General features: G+C 42.7%; 1 protein-coding gene across 7 annotated transcripts in view; it reads left to right on the forward strand.

Moving 5' to 3' along the window:
* The first annotated feature begins 1,751 nt into the window (after positions 1–1,751).
* The window catches only part of TSC22D1 (TSC22 domain family member 1), a 136,007-nt gene continuing 120,594 nt past the window's right edge, over positions 1,752–17,164 (forward strand). For 2 of the 7 annotated variants that reach the window (XM_040448495.1, XM_040448494.1), the window contains exons 1-2: positions 1,755–2,430; positions 2,892–5,941. In XM_040448495.1, coding sequence (XP_040304429.1) covers positions 2,221–2,430; positions 2,892–5,941 — 3,260 coding nt within the window. In that variant the 5' untranslated portion in view covers positions 1,755–2,220. Of the gene's footprint in view, positions 2,441–2,891; positions 5,942–17,164 lie in introns of those variants that run through there. The other 5 variants (XR_005782441.1, XR_005782440.1, XM_040448492.1 and 2 more) reach the window with 4 other exon arrangements.

A 17,164-nucleotide genomic window follows, 5' to 3' on the forward strand; every position in this document is an offset into this window, starting at 1 on the left:
CCCCCCCCCCCTTAACGTGAAAAATGTAGTCCTGCCTGCCGCCTCCCCCCCCTCCGCGCCCCGCCCGGGCCCCCCCCCGGAGACCACAGAAATAACAGCAATACATCATGGCTTTGATACAGGATATACACAGGACGTTGAGGGTGCATTTCTGTTCAGTAATAATATAAGAGAATGGAGACACTGAGGGATGGAATGAAGAAAATAGTTTAGAGAATCCTAAAGGTAATGCGCTGAATTGACAACTAGAGGTCTATAAAACTCTGCAAGAGAATTCAGCTCTTTATGCTTAAACAAGCTCCTGAAATAGGATTATAGATCTGTAAATCTGTGAGATTTCCTGAATTAGAAGTCTAACCATAAAAGTTTAGTCGCTCAGCAGCCTAGGTAAAAAAAAACAAAAAACAAAAAAACTCTCTAGGGTTTTCCATATCAGTTTGTTGCTAATTCCTGAGCGAGAAGTACATTCTCGCTTAGTAGTACATTCTAGTTTAGAGCTAGAATGTTTTGACGTGTAATGCTAGGGAAGCAACTTCCAGTAAACTGCCTCCAATCAAACCTAACGTTGCTTTGTAGAACTATGCTCAGACCATGCAGGTTTTTTTTTTTTAACTGAAATTACAGTAGGCTCTTTTTCCTTTTCCAACCCTAAAAGGTAGTCTTCATTTATCACTGCACTTGTGTTACCACTAGGACTTTGTCTTTTAACTCAAACCTCTGGGGGCTATATAGCCTGGACAATTAAACGAAAAGACATCTCTGCTGGAGATAAGCTCCACCTGTTGAGGTCAATTAGTTTACTGGGCTGGGCTGCTTCTTCCCTCCAGGTAGGGATGGACTGCAAGCACGCCCTCTCTAGCGAAGAGCCTACCCGGGAGGCAGTTAGGTAGTTAACAGCAAACAGCTGCAACATCTGCCCGCTGGCGGCTGGCCCTCCCTGCTCGTCGAAGGGCGAGGGGGGGGGACCGCATGGCAGCCGCAACGACACTGCACAAAAGGCAGCACCTATCTCGAAGACACTTCGGCTTTCCGCGGACAGCCGCGCAGCTCCCCTAGAGGGCCTCCGCCTAGAGGGCGCGGGCGACGCGGGCCGGGGGTGAGCCCAGGTGCGGCGAGGGGGAGGAGGGCTCCGCCACGCGCCAAGGAAGAAAGCCTGACTCATGTCGTATCGTGGCGGTGGCGGCGGGCTCCTGGGAACTGAAACTCGTGATGCTGTTGCTGCGGAGAAAAGCCTCATTACCCATTCCGCAGGCGGGGAGGGGGGCGGGGGGAACACCATCCAGGACGCGTACGCCAGAGACCCAAGGCTCCAGCAGCCTCCGCGGGCCCCACCCCACCGCGCCCCTTCCCCTGCCGCGTGCCCGCGCGCGCGTGCGCGCGCACCGGCCGCGTGAGAGAACAGAGCGGACACACCTAACCTGCGCGCGCCCCCACCCTGCCCCACCCCCCACTCAGGCCGCAACTCACTGGCCGACCCGGATTCGCTCCCCCGGCCGAAATTCCCCACCCCCACCACCCTCGGCGTCGGCGCCGCCGCTAGTCTTCGGCAATTTCCGTCGGGAGACCCAGCACTCGGCAAGGCCCGAAGCCCCGCCGCCTCCTTCTTCGCCGGACCCGGCTTTATGTCTGCGGCGCCGGGGCGCATGCGCAGACGCCATCTTCCCTCCTTCTCCTTTGCTTGCCCCCTCCCCCCGCCACCACCGCCACCGCCTCCTCTCGCCGACGGTCGCCCCTCCTCCTCCTCCTGCGCTCGGGCGCTGGTCCCTCCTCTCCCGTTGCCGCGAGAGACTGGGGGATACGGTGGAGCCGGAGAAGAGCACTAGTAACAACCACCACAGCCCCCTCCCCGCCCGCCGCCCTCCCTCGGCACCCACCCACTCACCCGCCCCGTTTGCCGACACCGACCAACCCCACCTCTCGTTCCTTTGAACGGCGTCGGCTGCAGTCGCTTGCACCAGCCCGTCTGGCCACCAACGCCGCCGAGAAAGGAGCCGCCGCTGCCTGCGGCCCCCTCCCGCCCGGGCCGCGGGAGCAGCAGGGTGAGGACGAGCCGGCTGAGGAGGAAGAGGACAGGAGCAGCTCGCACCCCTCTGCGCTAGCGCACATCCCGCCGCCCTCCGGGGAGGCTCGGGCGCCGGCCCCTTCCTCCCCGAGGACGTGTGCCGAGCCGAGGCGCCTGCCCTGAGGGAGGAAAATGCTCGGGCTCCATGGCTGCCAGTGATGGAGCGGTCCCTGGGCTCCCGCTGCCAGTGCCGCCGCCGCGCCCCGGCCGTGCTCCGCGAGGACCCGGCGTCTCTGCGCGCCCGCCCGCGCCTCGTTGCTGGGCTCACCGTACCGGGCGCCCCGCCGCCGCCCCGCTCCGAGCCTCGCCGCCCCGGCCCCAGCCGCGGCCAGCGTTTGCTCACGGAACAGCCGCCGCGAGCCCAGGGGGTTTGAAAGGGTCCGAGGGGCGTGGGGGGAGGGCCGAGCGGGGACAGCGGGGCCGGGAGGGGAGGTTTGAGCGACACTGAGCTCGGGGCTCGCCGGCGGCGGCGGCGCTGGGGGTGGCGAGGGGAAGGCGACACTCGCTCCGCGCTGCTTTCGTGCAGAGCGACCGGGAGGGTTTTGCAGCGGCCGCCGCCGCCGCCGCCGCCGCCACCGCGGCGGGAGGAAGGGTTGAGGTGGCTTTTGAGTTGTCGGGAGAAGGTGGGCATTTCTCGGTTTTCCCACCCCCTCCACTTGTCTCCCCCTTGCCTTGTCTTCCCCTCCCTCCTGCCCCGCACCCCACGTGAAGCGGAATATAAAGGGGGGTGTGAGACTAGAGGGGAAAGTGAATGGCGAAGGACTGAAGGGGTCCCCCCTTCGGGTCCCTGGCCGCCCTGTTCACCCTCGTTCATCCTCCCTTCCCGAAGCTCGCCCTCGAAGGCAGGAGCGGCCGGCGCCTTCGGCTGAGGAGGAGGAGAAGGAGGAACCGCGCCGGGCGGAGCGTCAGGTCCCGTTTTCCTCCCCGGCGTCTTGAATACAAAGATTACGGTGCAGAAGGAAATTGCACTCGCCTCCTCCGCCCCCCGGTACCCGACACAATGCACCAGCCGCCTGAGTCCACCGCCGCGGCGGCCGCGGCCGCTGCAGACATTAGTGCTAGGAAGATGGCGCACCCGGCAATGTTCCCTAGAAGGGGCAGCGGTAGTGGCAGCGCCTCTGCTCTCAATGCAGCAGGTACCGGCGTTGGTAGTAGTGCCACATCTTCCGAGGATTTTCCGCCTCCGTCGCTGCTCCAGCCGCCACCTCCTGCAGCATCTTCTACGTCGGGACCACAGCCTCCGCCTCCACAAAGCCTGAACCTCCTCTCTCAGGCTCAGCTGCAGGCACAGCCTCTTGCGCCAGGCGGAACTCAAATGAAAAAGAAAAGTGGCTTCCAGATAACTAGCGTTACCCCGGCTCAGATCTCCGCCAGCATCAGCTCTAACAACAGTATCGCAGAGGACACCGAGAGCTATGATGACCTGGATGAGTCTCACACGGAAGATCTGTCTTCTTCCGAGATCCTTGATGTGTCACTTTCCAGGGCTACTGACTTAGGGGAGCCTGAACGCAGCTCCTCAGAAGAGACTCTGAATAACTTCCAGGAAGCTGAGACACCTGGGGCAGTCTCTCCCAACCAGCCCCACCTTCCGCAGCCTCATTTGCCTCACCTTCCACAACAGAACGTTGTGATCAATGGGAATGCTCATCCACACCACCTCCATCACCACCATCACATCCATCATGGGCACCACCTACACCATGGGCACCACCATCCATCCCATGCTGGTGTGGCCAGTACATCCATTCCTGGAGGGCCGCCCTCCAGTCCAGTATCCAGAAAACTCTCTGCAGCTGGAAGCTCTGACAGTGTTCTAGCAGCGGCCCCAACTTCTGCTGTATCATCGGGTGGCTCACCTGCATCTGTAATGACTAATATCCGTGCTCCAAGTACTACTGGCAGTATAGGTATAAGTTCTGTTACTGGCACTAATACAATGAGTAATGTCAACATTACTGCCGTGGGTAGTTTTAATCCTAGTGTGACAAGCAGCATACTTGGTAATGCTAATATAAATGCAAGCAATATTCCTAGTGCTGCTACTGTGAGTGTTGGGCCTGGAGTTAGCAGCAGTGTTAATGTGAATATCTTGAGTGGCATGGGCAATGGTACTATATCTTCCTCCGCTGTTGTTAACAGTGCCCCCAGTGCCGCTGCAGGGATGACTGCGGGGTCCCTTTCGGGTCAGCAGCAGCCACCAACAGTTAACACGTCAAGGTTCAGAGTTGTGAAGTTAGATTCTAGTTCTGAGCCCTTTAAAAAAGGCAGATGGACTTGCACCGAGTTCTATGAAAAAGAAAATGCTATACCTGCTGCAGAAGGTGTGGCGATAAATAAAGTGGTGGAAACTGTAAAACAGAACCCGACAGAAGTGACTTCGGAGAGGGAGAGCACTAGTGGGAGTTCAGTGAGCAGTAGTGTCAGCACACTGAGTCACTACACGGAGAGTGTGGGAAGCGGAGAGATGGGAGCCCCTACTGTGGTGGTGCAGCAGCAGCAACCAGCTCTTCAAGGTATGGCTCTTCCCCAGATGGATTTCAGTAGCACTGGTCCCCAGAGTATTTCAGCAGTTAGCATTCCACAGAGTATTTCTCAGTCACAGATCACGCAAGTACAATTACAGTCTCAAGAACTGAGCTATCCTCAAAAGCAAGGTCTTCAGCCAGTACCTCTACAGGCCACTATCAGCGCTGCAACTGGTATCCAGCCGTCACCTGTTAGTGTGGTTGGTGTAACTTCAGCTTTAGGTCAGCAGCCTTCCATTTCCAGTCTGGCTCAACCCCAACTACCGTATTCTCAGACGGTTCCTCCAGTGCAAGCTCCCCTTCCAGGAGCACCACCCCAACAGTTACAGTATGGACAACAGCAGCCGACTGTCTCTACCCAGATGGTCCCAGGCCATGGTAAATCTGTGGCTCAGAATCCTTCAGAGTATGTGCAGCAGCAGCCGATTCTTCAAACAGCAGTGTCCTCCGGACAGCCCAGTTCTGCAGGAGTGGGAGCAGGAGCGACAGTGATTCCTACGGCTCAGCCACAGAGTATCCAGCTGCCAGTGCAGCCCTCGGCAATCCAAGCACAACCTGCAGGGGCATCTGGCCAGCCTGTTGGCCAGGCTCAAACAGCAGTATCTGTTGTACCTACTGGCAGTCAAATTGCAAATATCGGTCAACAAGCAAACATACCTACTGCAGTGCAGCAGCCCTCTACCCAAGTCACACCTTCGGTTATTCAGCAAGGTGCTCCTCCATCTTCACAAATAGTTCCACCTGCTCAAACTGCGATTATTCATCAGGGAGTTCAAACTAGTGCGTCAAGCCTTCCTCAACAATTGGTCATTGCACCCCAGAGTACCTTGTTAACTGTGCCTCCCCAGCCACAAGGAGTAGAATCGGTAGCTCAAGTTGTTTCGCAGCCGTTGCCTGCAGTTAGTCCTTTGCCCTCTGCTAGTAGTATTTCTGTTACAAGTCAGGTTAGTTCAACTGGTCCTTCTGGAATGCCTTCTGCCCCAACAAACTTGGTTCCACCACAGAATATAGCACAAACCCCTGCCACTCAAAATGGTAATTTGGTTCAAAGTGTTAGTCAACCTCCCTTGATAGCCAGTAACATAAATCTGCCTTTGGCACAACAGATACCACTAAGTTCTACTCAGTTCACTGCACAATCATTAGCTCAGGCAATTGGAAGCCAAATTGAAGATGCCAGGCGCCCAGCGGAACCCTCCTTAGTTGGCTTACCTCAGACTATCAGTGGTGACAGTGGGGGAATGTCAGCAGTTTCAGATGGGAGTAGCAGCAGCCTAGCAGCCCCTGCTTCTCTTTTCCCGTTGAAGGTGCTACCGCTGACGACACCCCTGGTGGATGGCGAGGATGAGAGGTAAGATCATGCCATGTTTCTGCAGACATTCAACAAATTCAGAGTTAATTTATTTAGTAGCTGTATAGATGCACAAGATTTGTCAAAAGCATTACATATTTTTCCATTTTTGTATGTGAAAATGCATTTTTGTGGTAAGTTTCCTAGAGCAAGAGCGTTATGGAATGGTTTCAGAGTGGATAGCAAATGGGTGTAAGTAATATGTAAACTACTTGGCAGTAGTTATTGAATATTAAGTATAGGTTTAGGGGCACCAAATGGCTTTTGTTATTTATAAAATGCTTTTTGAAAAGATTACTAACAAAATTTTTGCTAAGCCATATAATATTTAATCTATTCACTTGAATTACTAAATCCTTATGAGCATCTCTTGAATGGGGGTTGTGGTTCCCACGGTTGTTTCTCCTTTGCTAGGTTGGGCAATCCTTTTCACTTCTACTGTGTTTGATCTTAGTCTGTGGAAGATAATGTTACGTGCTTTTCTTAGACATTGTAGGAAAGATGACCTAGTCTCGGTTTTATAGGTTGCCCTCACAGACTGTAATTAACCAACTTTTGTGTACTTATTTAATGGTCATTTTATCTGAACAGAACAGGAATGGGAATCTTAAAAAGTATGTTGGGGGGGGGCAGGAGGGTAAACACTGTCAAAATAACCAAATTTATCTTTGATAGTAGTGTCCTGTACATTTTTTTTCTTTTGTATAGATCAAGGTGGTAGCCATTTTAAAGAGGAGGAAAAGTCTTGGAGGGTTGAATTTATAGACTCATGAACATAAGACTTTGCTCCCCTGCTAATCTACTCCACCTGTTCCCTTTGTTGCCAAAAAAAAGAGAAAAGAATAAAAACATAGTCAAAATACATTATTAATCCACTAGTGTTTTCTTACTTGAATTGGAAATAATGCTTTAAATACGCTATTGATTCCAATTGTGTCTTTGAAGCTGACTGCAAAAGTTGTGAAATCTCTAATGATTCTACATTGCTTTAAACTAAGTTGAATTTTAAAGGAATGTTCTTTTCACAGATTTGCTGGTCTGTGACTAACCTTGATCAAAATAGTATCATAGGAGTTAATGACAAAGGCTATTCATTTTAACTGTGGAACTCTGAATAAGCTCTAAAGATATTTAATTATTTTAGTATTAGTTGGAGATTTTTGTGATTGAACTTTCACCAAGCTAATTGGAAATTTATATTCTAAATGTGTATTTTTGGTTTTCACTTTGGAAAAATTGAGGGTATTCCAAAAGAATTACAGTTTTAGAAAAAGAACAAAGACCAAATGTTGCAGTGAGGTTTTCATGATAAACATTTTTAAGTTACTTTACAGATGTAAGGCAAAGGCATGGTTAATTGAAATAATTTAAAATCTTGTCTTTCAAGATTTTGTAATTTTTCCAGTAATCATATAATTAAAACCTTGTTACCGAACCAAAGGTAATCTGTATCTTGTGTACAAAACTGTCCTTAAAAGGTAGAGCTCTTTTAGGGCGGTACTTTCCTTAATAGTCATTATAATCATCGATAAAAGTTTGTTTCATATGCTAATATTTATCTGTAATTGCTAATATTCATAATTTTAAAGAACTATTTACCCCAAATATTAATGTTTTCTGAGTCTAAGAGGCATGATCGAGTGAAGCCCCTAAAAAAACAGGTATATTATGTGGATACTAAATTCAGAGAAATAAAAGACAGATGAAATGCACAAATGAAAACCACACATTTTGAATTGAAACCTGCCATGATTTTTGTTAATTACCATTTGTGGTCCCCTGACATGACTTTCTCCTTTTTCTCCCCTGGTGGTAGGGCATGATAGAGCTTTCCACAACTTGCTTTTCCAGGCAATTAAAGTCAGATGTTGCTACTTACAGTTAGGTTTTTTAATTGTAGGGATAGAGGCCCAATTTAAGATGTTTAGTACAAAATTAATTTTTCCATATAGTAACTGAGATGAAGATCATTTAGGGACAAATTATGTAGAAAGGTTTGGAATTTAAGGGACAAAAAGAGATACTGAGAAGTATGATCAAGTACTGGCATAAAGTAAGTTGAGTTGACGCTACCTGTTTCGAATTTACTACGTTTTTGATCCTTTGTTAGTTAACATCAAAGTTAAGTCATCAAAACCAGAAAATTTTTGATTCAGAGGCATCCTTTAAATGCTAAAAAATTAAAATGTTTCACCCCTAAAGTACCTATAAAGGTCAAAAAGGAACACATGCATATTATTTTCTTTACGGTGTTTTACTGCAAATTACTTCTTTTATCACTAAAGTTTGGAAAAAGAAAAGTTTCATTTAAGTTTGCCCTTGGAAGGAAATTTGAGACTATCTACAAGAGAAAAGTGATAACGATTAAAAAAAATTCTTTCTACTTTTTCTTCCCATGATAGCTTCCATGTCACTTGCATTGTCTGGGGCTTGGTCACCAATTTCTGTCTCATGGGAGAAAGGGGTACATTATAATTTCAATATTATGACTTAAAAACCATGTTAACAGTGAAACTTTTTGGCGGTAAGACAAATGAAAGGTGGTTCTTTAGTCTTCTTTTGAAATAATACTCTTAACACTTTGAAATTTAAAATGTTTATTAGACATGTGGAAAATGATTTCAGTTGATCACGGGGCAACACTAAAACTTAGAAACATGGATCAGGCATTAAGATTATCTTTTTTTTTAAAGCTCCTTGAAAAAATCTTAATGTCTTATTTTAGCCTTTAATATGAAGTCACCTTTATAACACAGTGGAGGTGTAGGTATTCCACACTGGTCTGTAGTCTTTTGTGTTTTGCAACTATTAGTACAGCCTCTTGTGTGAAATTGGTCAAACTTCTGTTCATCCTTCAAGACTCCGTTCAGAAATGTTCCCTCTGAAGCAGTGTCTTCACCCAGGAAATGTTTCCTTAACACTTTGTAGTGCTCCTCTATTGAACGCACTGCACACGTTCAATTATAATTATGTTCCACATAAGACACTGAGTTCCTCAAGGACGAGAACTAAATATTTTTTGGACAAATTAATGAGCAGACCTTACTCTTTTTTTCTGTCACAATTTACAATTTATATTATCCCTTGTCTTAAGCACAGCTGTTAGAGATACAGGATCATATAAGTTATGCAATAAATTGAAGAGAAAAGAATAAAAAGACTTTTTGTACCTCTTTCACCTCATCATTATTTGAGGTGAATTGATATCTATTTTTTAAATACAGTGCATGTTATATAGTAGGCCCTCAAATATTTATTAAAGAGGAATGAAAGTTTTCTTATCTATGAAATAGGAGTAATACTCATTTTGCCTACTTCTGAGGATGGCAGCATTAGATAAAATAAAAGTACTAAATTGTACATTTTAATTTTATTTAGATTGTACCTCCACAACTTAAAGAGTCAAATAATTTACATGGTTATCAAAACAAACAAAAGCTTCCTGCCCCCTTCCTTTCCGTGTTTCCATTCCCCAAAGCAGTCACTTTTATCTCTTTCAGATGATTGTTATGTTTACCTCCTAGTTGTAAACAACATGCTTGTATTGCTACTCGATATGTAAATGGCTAGATGGTTAGGAGCATAGATTCTGGAATAAGACTATTTAGGTTTGAACCTAGTTTTATGTAACATTGGGCTACTTAACCTCTCTATGCCTCATGTTGCTCATTTCAGTAAATGGGGATAGCAGTACCTACCTCAGGGTTGTTATAGGAAATGAATTTGGAAAGCCCTTAGAACTGTGTCTAACTCACATGCCCTACATAGTGTGTGTTAAATAAAATACTTTGTGTTTGTGTTTTGGCTTTTTGAACTTCTGGATAGAAAATGAAAATTTAACTTTATCACCTACTCAGCTGATCCCCCTTCCTCCAAGTACCCTTTCCTCTGAATAGCTATGATTACATCATTGTTGATCATTTAGTATTCTTATTAAATATCACTCTTCATGTCCTGTACAATGTACTGCACTTGCCTACCTCCTTCCACCCCATCCCAGCTATCCTAGTACATGTAATATACTAGAATATATAGTATATATATTTCTATATGCTACTTAGGATAAGTTTTCTGTTTCTTCCAAATTCCGTTTCCCCCATTTTTGTATGCCTTTCTACCCATTTTTGCTTTGCCTTTTGTGATAGAGCCTTTCCTCAGAGGTCTGGTAATTCTTGGTCACCTGCTTGCACTTTAGGAGACTAAAGAGCTTATCTGGTCTCAGTGTGACTTATTGACTGTTTTACCATAGGGTGATCTGGCTGAAGTTCAATGCCTCTGCCCCACCCCGGGCTTAGTTTTTTTCTGTAATTATCACTAATTCAACATTGCATCAAATGTCTCTTGAGATGTTCAGACATATCAGGTGTTACCAATTTTATCTTCCTTAGGCAGTCTCTTATATTCCTCTGACCTCCATTTTGGACCTAATTGTGTTCTACACCTTGGTACACATCCATTATTGTGGGATTCCCTTCACTTTCTCCTGTGTTTGGATTTCATTTTGCAGTGATCCTTGTCATTTTCATTCTTGGCTTACTTGATGTTTTAAAATGGTTTTAGGGGTGTCTGGCTGGCTCAGTCAGTAGAGCATGAGATTCTTGATTTCAGAGTCATGAGTTTGAGCCCCACATTGGGGTAGAGATTACTTAAAAAAAAAAAAAAAAAAAAAATTTTTTTTAAGGAGTGCCTGGCTGGTTTAGTTGGTAGAGCACACAACTCTTGATCTCAGGATTATGAGTTTGAGCCCCATGTTGGGTGCAGAGATTCCTTAAAGCTAAAATCTTTAAAAGAAAAAATGATTTTAGTTTACCCTGACACTTAAGGTGGTTTGGTTAGGTAAAGAATACTACATTGTAAAATTGTATTATTTTATAATTTTGCTCCATTGCTTTCTAACTTCCATATTCCTTTTGAGAAGTCTGAAGCCATTCTGATTTCTTATATATTGTATGTGACCTGTATATATATGTTTTGTTTTTCCTTTTTTTCTGACTTGTTTACCCTTCTCTCTCTTGCCCTCTCTCATTCTTTAATTCTCTGAAAGCATTTAAGGTTGAATCTGTTTTCGGTGTTCCAGTGTTGAAATTTTACAGTGATGGTTCCTTGGGTAGGTTTCTTTTTACCCTCAGTGTTGCTGAGTACTTGGTATGCCCTTTTAGTCTGGGAACATCTTTTAATTCTGGGACTTTTTCTTGAATGAGGTCTTGATTATTTCTTTCCATTTTCTGTTTTTGTTTTTGTTTTTTTTTTCCTTAAATTCCTTATTAGGATAATGAACCTTTTTGACTTCTGATTTTCTTGTATTTTCTTTCCTATTTTCTATCTCATTTTCTTTTTTGCTCTACTTCTATTAAATTTTCTATATTACCATATATTTAATTTCCCAAAGCCTTTGCTTTTTGTTTTTTTGCCTTTGCCCCCTTTAAATCGTATCCTGTTCTAATAACAATAGTACTTTTTCATAGCTGTCTGAATATATAAATGTTATTATTATTTTTTTTTTATTTAAAGATTTCTTCTCCCTGTGTGACCTGTGTCCTCCTGGTTTGTTTTTTAGTTTGTATTTGTTTTGGTCTTTATCTTCCATGTCCTATAGCCTTTCCTTAGTTGGTTGGTGGTTGTGTGTCAGTAGGGGAGTAAAATGCTAATTAGAAATCCTCAGTGAGACTTGTTAGCTTTACTTTATGGTAACCAGGCTGGGCTGTGTGATTGGAGCACTTTTGATGTCAGTATCTTCATGCCTTTCCTCTGAGCTGGTTAGATGTCCTGTAGAAGGCTCTTTCTTGCCTGGAGGTGCAGGTTGTGGGGGATATAGGAGGGGAGTTGGGTAAAAGGTCTTGGTAGAATCTCAGCTTCCCTGTATATATTTATTTCTTCAATCACCCTGTTTTCAGTATGTTTTCTTGCCTACAGCTGTACCTGATTTTTTGAAACTTGGAATATTTTGTTTTATATTTTCCAGACAACATATTTTCAGTTTTTTTGTTGGGATTGGTGAGGGGGCAGTTGGGATTAGTGGGGCTGGTTACTTGTTAAACAGACTTTTAAACAGTCTTCCTTATTTTAGCTCCCTCTCTCCCCCATATCCCACTTCGGATGTACGTGGTACTGCCAATTGCTGAGTCTTTTGGGGATTTTACAGTTTAAATTGGGTTTGTTCTTGGCTTTCTCCACTGTTTGCTAAAGATTTGATTTTCGAGTGTTTGCTAAGTCATTTGTCACTCAACCATCTGCTTTCCAGCTTCCAAATTTTTGTTGCTATTGTCTTTTTACCCGTTCTGTCATTTTTTATGGGCTTATGTCTTTATATCTTGACAATTCATTTTTTTTTTGGAATTTTAGTGGTGTTTTTAGAAAAGGAGTATAAAATAGATGTGTTTACTATCATTATGCACCTGTCTTAACTGTAGAATACTGCACAATTAAATGTAAAAAATGATACTAATTTTGATAAAGTCATTGCTTCAAGATTTGATCTATAAGAGTATATAAATTTTAAGAGTCGAATTGCTTGGCTTATATCCAGTAGAAATAAGAATAGTATATAACGCAGTATTTCACTTCACAGAAGTGATTAGAAATGTTAGGATAAGCTTCAGTTAATATTTATTAACATGTTAAGCCAATTCAACAGCCTTGTGAGTTAAGTTTTTTCTGTTTTACTGGTGAATAAACTGAAGCTTACTTAATTAGAGAGGTGGGATTGTCTCAGGTTACATACATAATACTAAAACAGCTAATAATAAACATAATTTTTCTAATTAAAAATCTCCTGGTATTTCTAATAAAGCCAACAAGATGCCCATAAATATATCAGAGTGGCTGAAAACCTGAAAATAGGCAGGCTTCTTTGATTTGTGTATTACTACCAGTAACAGAATTACCGTAGAACATACCGACATTTACCTATAAGCCCTTGGTGAGAAAAAAAGTGTTTAAAGTCATCACACTGGTGTGCCTGGCATGCAAGACATTCAAGTGTTAAATGAATTAATTTTAGTATGTTTTTTTTGAAAATCGTGTGAAAGTTATCTTTTCAGGAAAACCATTTTAATTTCCTAATAATTTAAATTCAGTCTTTGTAGAACTGCAAAACAAGTAGATTTTGTTTCTTGTATAGGAAGTTGAATTTAAAAATTTGAAACTATGCAAAGCATGACCCGTTGTGGTGCTGCAATATTAGAAGCATGCTGCAATGTTAGAGCTCTGCTGGTTGGTTTTTGCTGCGTCACCATGGTGTTAGCATTGAATATGTCATGGTAAGAGTATGCTTTCATGGCTCATTAAAAGAAATTACATGAGGGGAAAACAGTTTAAAGCATGTTTACATTATTTTAAAGAGCTTTATGTAATTAGTTTTAGAATCTAGGTTGACTTTTTTTTCTAGTCTCACATATATTTACGTGTCCTTCCTTCCACTCTTTCTTCTTCACCAGTTTGACCTGGAAATCATAACTTGGATTTTCAGTGTCATTGCGCCTAGATGAGCCTTGTTTTTCCTTTCTTGAAACATTCTCCTTTGCTTTTAGCGATCCCCTGGTACAGTTTCTTCCCACCTTTCTGGCCACTTTTTTTCAGTCTCTTTCAGATTCACCTATTCTCTCAGATTCAGTGTTGGAGTTCCTTTGAATTTCTGAGTCCTCTTCACACTTACTGCCTTTTCCCTGAGTAATCATCTGCTGTATGGCTTTAGTACCGCCTGTATGCTATCCGTTTCTGAATGCGCACCACTAGCCCACACTTCTCATTGCATGTTAGAATGATCCAGTTATCTGCCTTCATAAAACAGCTCTGCATGTGTTCTCATAGGCCTCTCAACAGATCATAAACTTCTCTCTTTCTTCATTACCTAACTTCTCAAATTTCTTTCTGCTCTGTCATCTTCATTTTAATAATTATTTCTTTTTTGCTTGCTGTAAATTTTTATTTAAATTCTAGTTAATATATAGTGTAATAATGGTTTCTGCAGTAGAATTTAGTGATTCATCACTTATGTACAACACCCAGTGCTCATCTCAACAAGTGCTCTCCTTAATGCCATCACCCATCTAGCCCATCCCCGCACCTAACACCCCTCCAGCAACCCTCAGTTCTCTATTGTTAAGAATATAATTATTACTTCTTACTAATTCTTCACTTTAGAAACTTGAGAGCCATTCTTGATAGCTCCTTTTCCCTCACCCTCTACATCCTTACCATAACCTTTAAAATATATCCTGAATTTATCCCCTTCCCCCACCATTGCCACAACTCTTGTCTAAGATAACAAGATAGGGGCACCTGGGTGGCGCAGTCGGTTAAGCGTCCGACTTCAGCCAGGTCACGATCTCGCGGTCCGTGAGTTCGAGCCCCGCGTCAGGCTCTGGGCTGATGGCTCAGAGCCTGGAGCCTGTTTCCGATTCTGTGTCTCCCTCTCTCTGCCCCTCCCCCGTTCATGCTCTGTCTCTCTCTGTCCCAAAAATAAATAAAAACGTTGAAAAAAAAAATTTAAGATAACAAGGTAATATATTTACCTTTTCAAGTACTGCAGTAGCTTCCTCACTAGCCTCTTGCATACATTCTTGGGTTTGTCTAATATTATATCTTGTAGTCAGAATGATATTCTTAAAATAGAAATCCGTTCAGATCAGTTACTTACCCAACACCCTTTAAAGCCTTCCCATTTCTTTGAAAGTAATTACTTTTTGCTTTTGCTTCTTGCCGGCATATTTTGCCACTTTCCCCCTGACTTTCAGTTTCCTTCTTTCAGTTCCTCAAGTTGCCATCCATTCTTACTCTTCCTCTAGGGTTAGGCACACACTGTTCCTTCAACCTGAACATCCCCTGTGTCACCTTCCCTCCATTCTTTCTTAAAGTTTAACTGTCACTTTTTTAATACAATTTTTTATTTCTAGTACAAGTAACATGCAGTGTTAGTTTCAGGTATACAATATAGTGATTTAGCAATTCTGTGTGTTACTCAGTGCTCATCATAGTAAGTGTACTGTCACTTTTTGATAGGCCTTTTCTGACATAACAATCTAAACTCAGGTTTTTTGTAAGTACTCTTTAATAGTACCTTGATTATTTATAGTGTTTATTACAGTTTAATGATTTTCTGTGCATATGTGATTATGTGATGATTTTAAGCTTCATGGACAGAGATGTTTGATTTGCTATTATATATCCAAAGTATATTTCAGTGCTTAACAGGTGGATGCTTAGTAAAAATTTGCTTAATGAATAAATGAAACAGATTAGCATTAAGAGAAGGACAACTTTTTAAAAACACTATTATGGTATATTTGAAAGGTAAATACGTTCTGTATGGATGATCATGTGATACCATTGTTTCCTCCTTGAATAGAGATGAATCAGAATTAATTGATTACTTTTTGCTGTGTTTTGAGCCAAAAAGGCAATGCTTAGTTATTGCTTTAAACAAGCATTTTGTTCTATGTTTGTGCTTATTTTGTATTTACTTTTGTTTATGCCAGTAAAAGTTTTCCAACTGGAATAAGACCAAGAAAAACTGATTTACTTCAAAGTTAGACTACCAGTATCCTTTATCCACTTTTGACTGGTTCATCTACTCAGCGTATAATGATTCTTAAATAGTATCCAAGTATTGTGTTGGAAGCCCTTTGGTGCAGTTTCAGCTGTTGAAAATATAAACATCGAACGTATAAAAATGTCATCTGTTTGTATTAAGAACATTTTAAAAAAATTAAACAGGTTAGTAAGTAGTAAGTTACTCGTTTAAAGTTCCTAACTGATCTATATTACTTACAGTCATTACGGTTACTTATTATTGAACAGGTAAGTAATGGATTATGTAAAAGGAGATGAGAAAGGTTTGACAGTGATCAGAATTAGCAATAAATTAATTGATTATGTATGGGTATTAAATGGGAGTAAAACAGCATTAAGAGATGAGGTCTTTACTTTTAAGGCTGGGGTAATTAAAAACAGAAGGGAAGATGTGGAATGTGATGTTGTAGTGCAATGATCAGCAGGTGTTGACTGGGGAGAAGATTTACTGTGGTTAGATCATGGTGTGGATCTACCGTGGTATGGGTGGTATTGTCCTTCCTCTTCCATGCAGCCATAGAGTAAAAGGTTACTATGAACTTCACATAGTTAAGATAGATGTGATAGCATCTTATTTTTCCAGGTCTCCTAGATTATTTTTGTAATATTAACTCACCACTCCGGTTGGGGAACTTACAATACCGTGGGTACGTGTCTGAGTATTCCTTTTTTGAGTAAGTTCTAGTTGGATTGATATAAAACTGCTGATTGTGATGAGACTTCATTCCCTGCCAGCTCATCTACTTACCTAATTTCTTTGGTTATGAGGCTTTCTTAGTGTGCATTCACGTGGTAATAACCAGCATATTAACTAGTTAGGAATGCTTTGAAGGTATAAGCTTACAACTTAAATAATCTAGCACTAAATTTTTGCTGTGATATGGCTATGATACATTTCTGCTGGCGATAGTATTAAAACCTTACTCTTGTATGATTTTGGGGGTGAGTGTTTTTAACAAAGTACTTTGAAATAGATTATATCCCCTTGAGTCCTAGCAGTCTTAAAGTTGATAGGATGCTTTTGTTCAGTTTTCACAGAGGAAGAAGTTGAGTCTCTGATTCATTTATTTAGTTGTTGATTAAATACTGAGTTACTACTATGTATTATGTACTGGTTTTAGCTTGTTCATAGATTGTAACAATTTAGTAGTAAGAGTAGTGGTAATAGTTGTAGGAGAGTTGGAAATTACAGTACTTACGTGCAACACTGTTTTAAGCACTTGACATAAATCAACTTATTTAATTCTCAGAACAGTCTTATTGGTTGTAAGTACCATTATTATCCCCATTTTGCAGGTGAAGAAACTGAGGCATAAGATAATTATGGAACTTATTCAGGGTCACATAGCTAGTAAGTGGGAGCTGGGATTTAAATCCAGGCAGTCTGGTTTCCTTCCAGAGTTTGTGCTTTTCACAACCTTTGTGCTCTGTTGGCCTTTGGAGCATGTGATCAGAATGGAGCTGTTCTGACCGTTGTTTTCTCAGTCGGCTTTCATGTATTGGAAGGCATTGGCAACTGCAGATATTTCTTATCTTGTTCAGTCCTCAGAAACTCTTATTTTGATCTTGGACGTGTGAGCGGGGATGCTACTCTTGTTCTTGCACTCAAGAATATAACCTCCATGAGAGCAAAGACTTTACCCACTGCATGTG

Source organism: Herpailurus yagouaroundi, unplaced genomic scaffold, assembly GCF_014898765.1.
Source record: "Herpailurus yagouaroundi ecotype Mexico unplaced genomic scaffold, PumYag 197, whole genome shotgun sequence".
NCBI classification, from domain to species: Eukaryota; Metazoa; Chordata; class Mammalia; order Carnivora; family Felidae; genus Herpailurus; species Herpailurus yagouaroundi.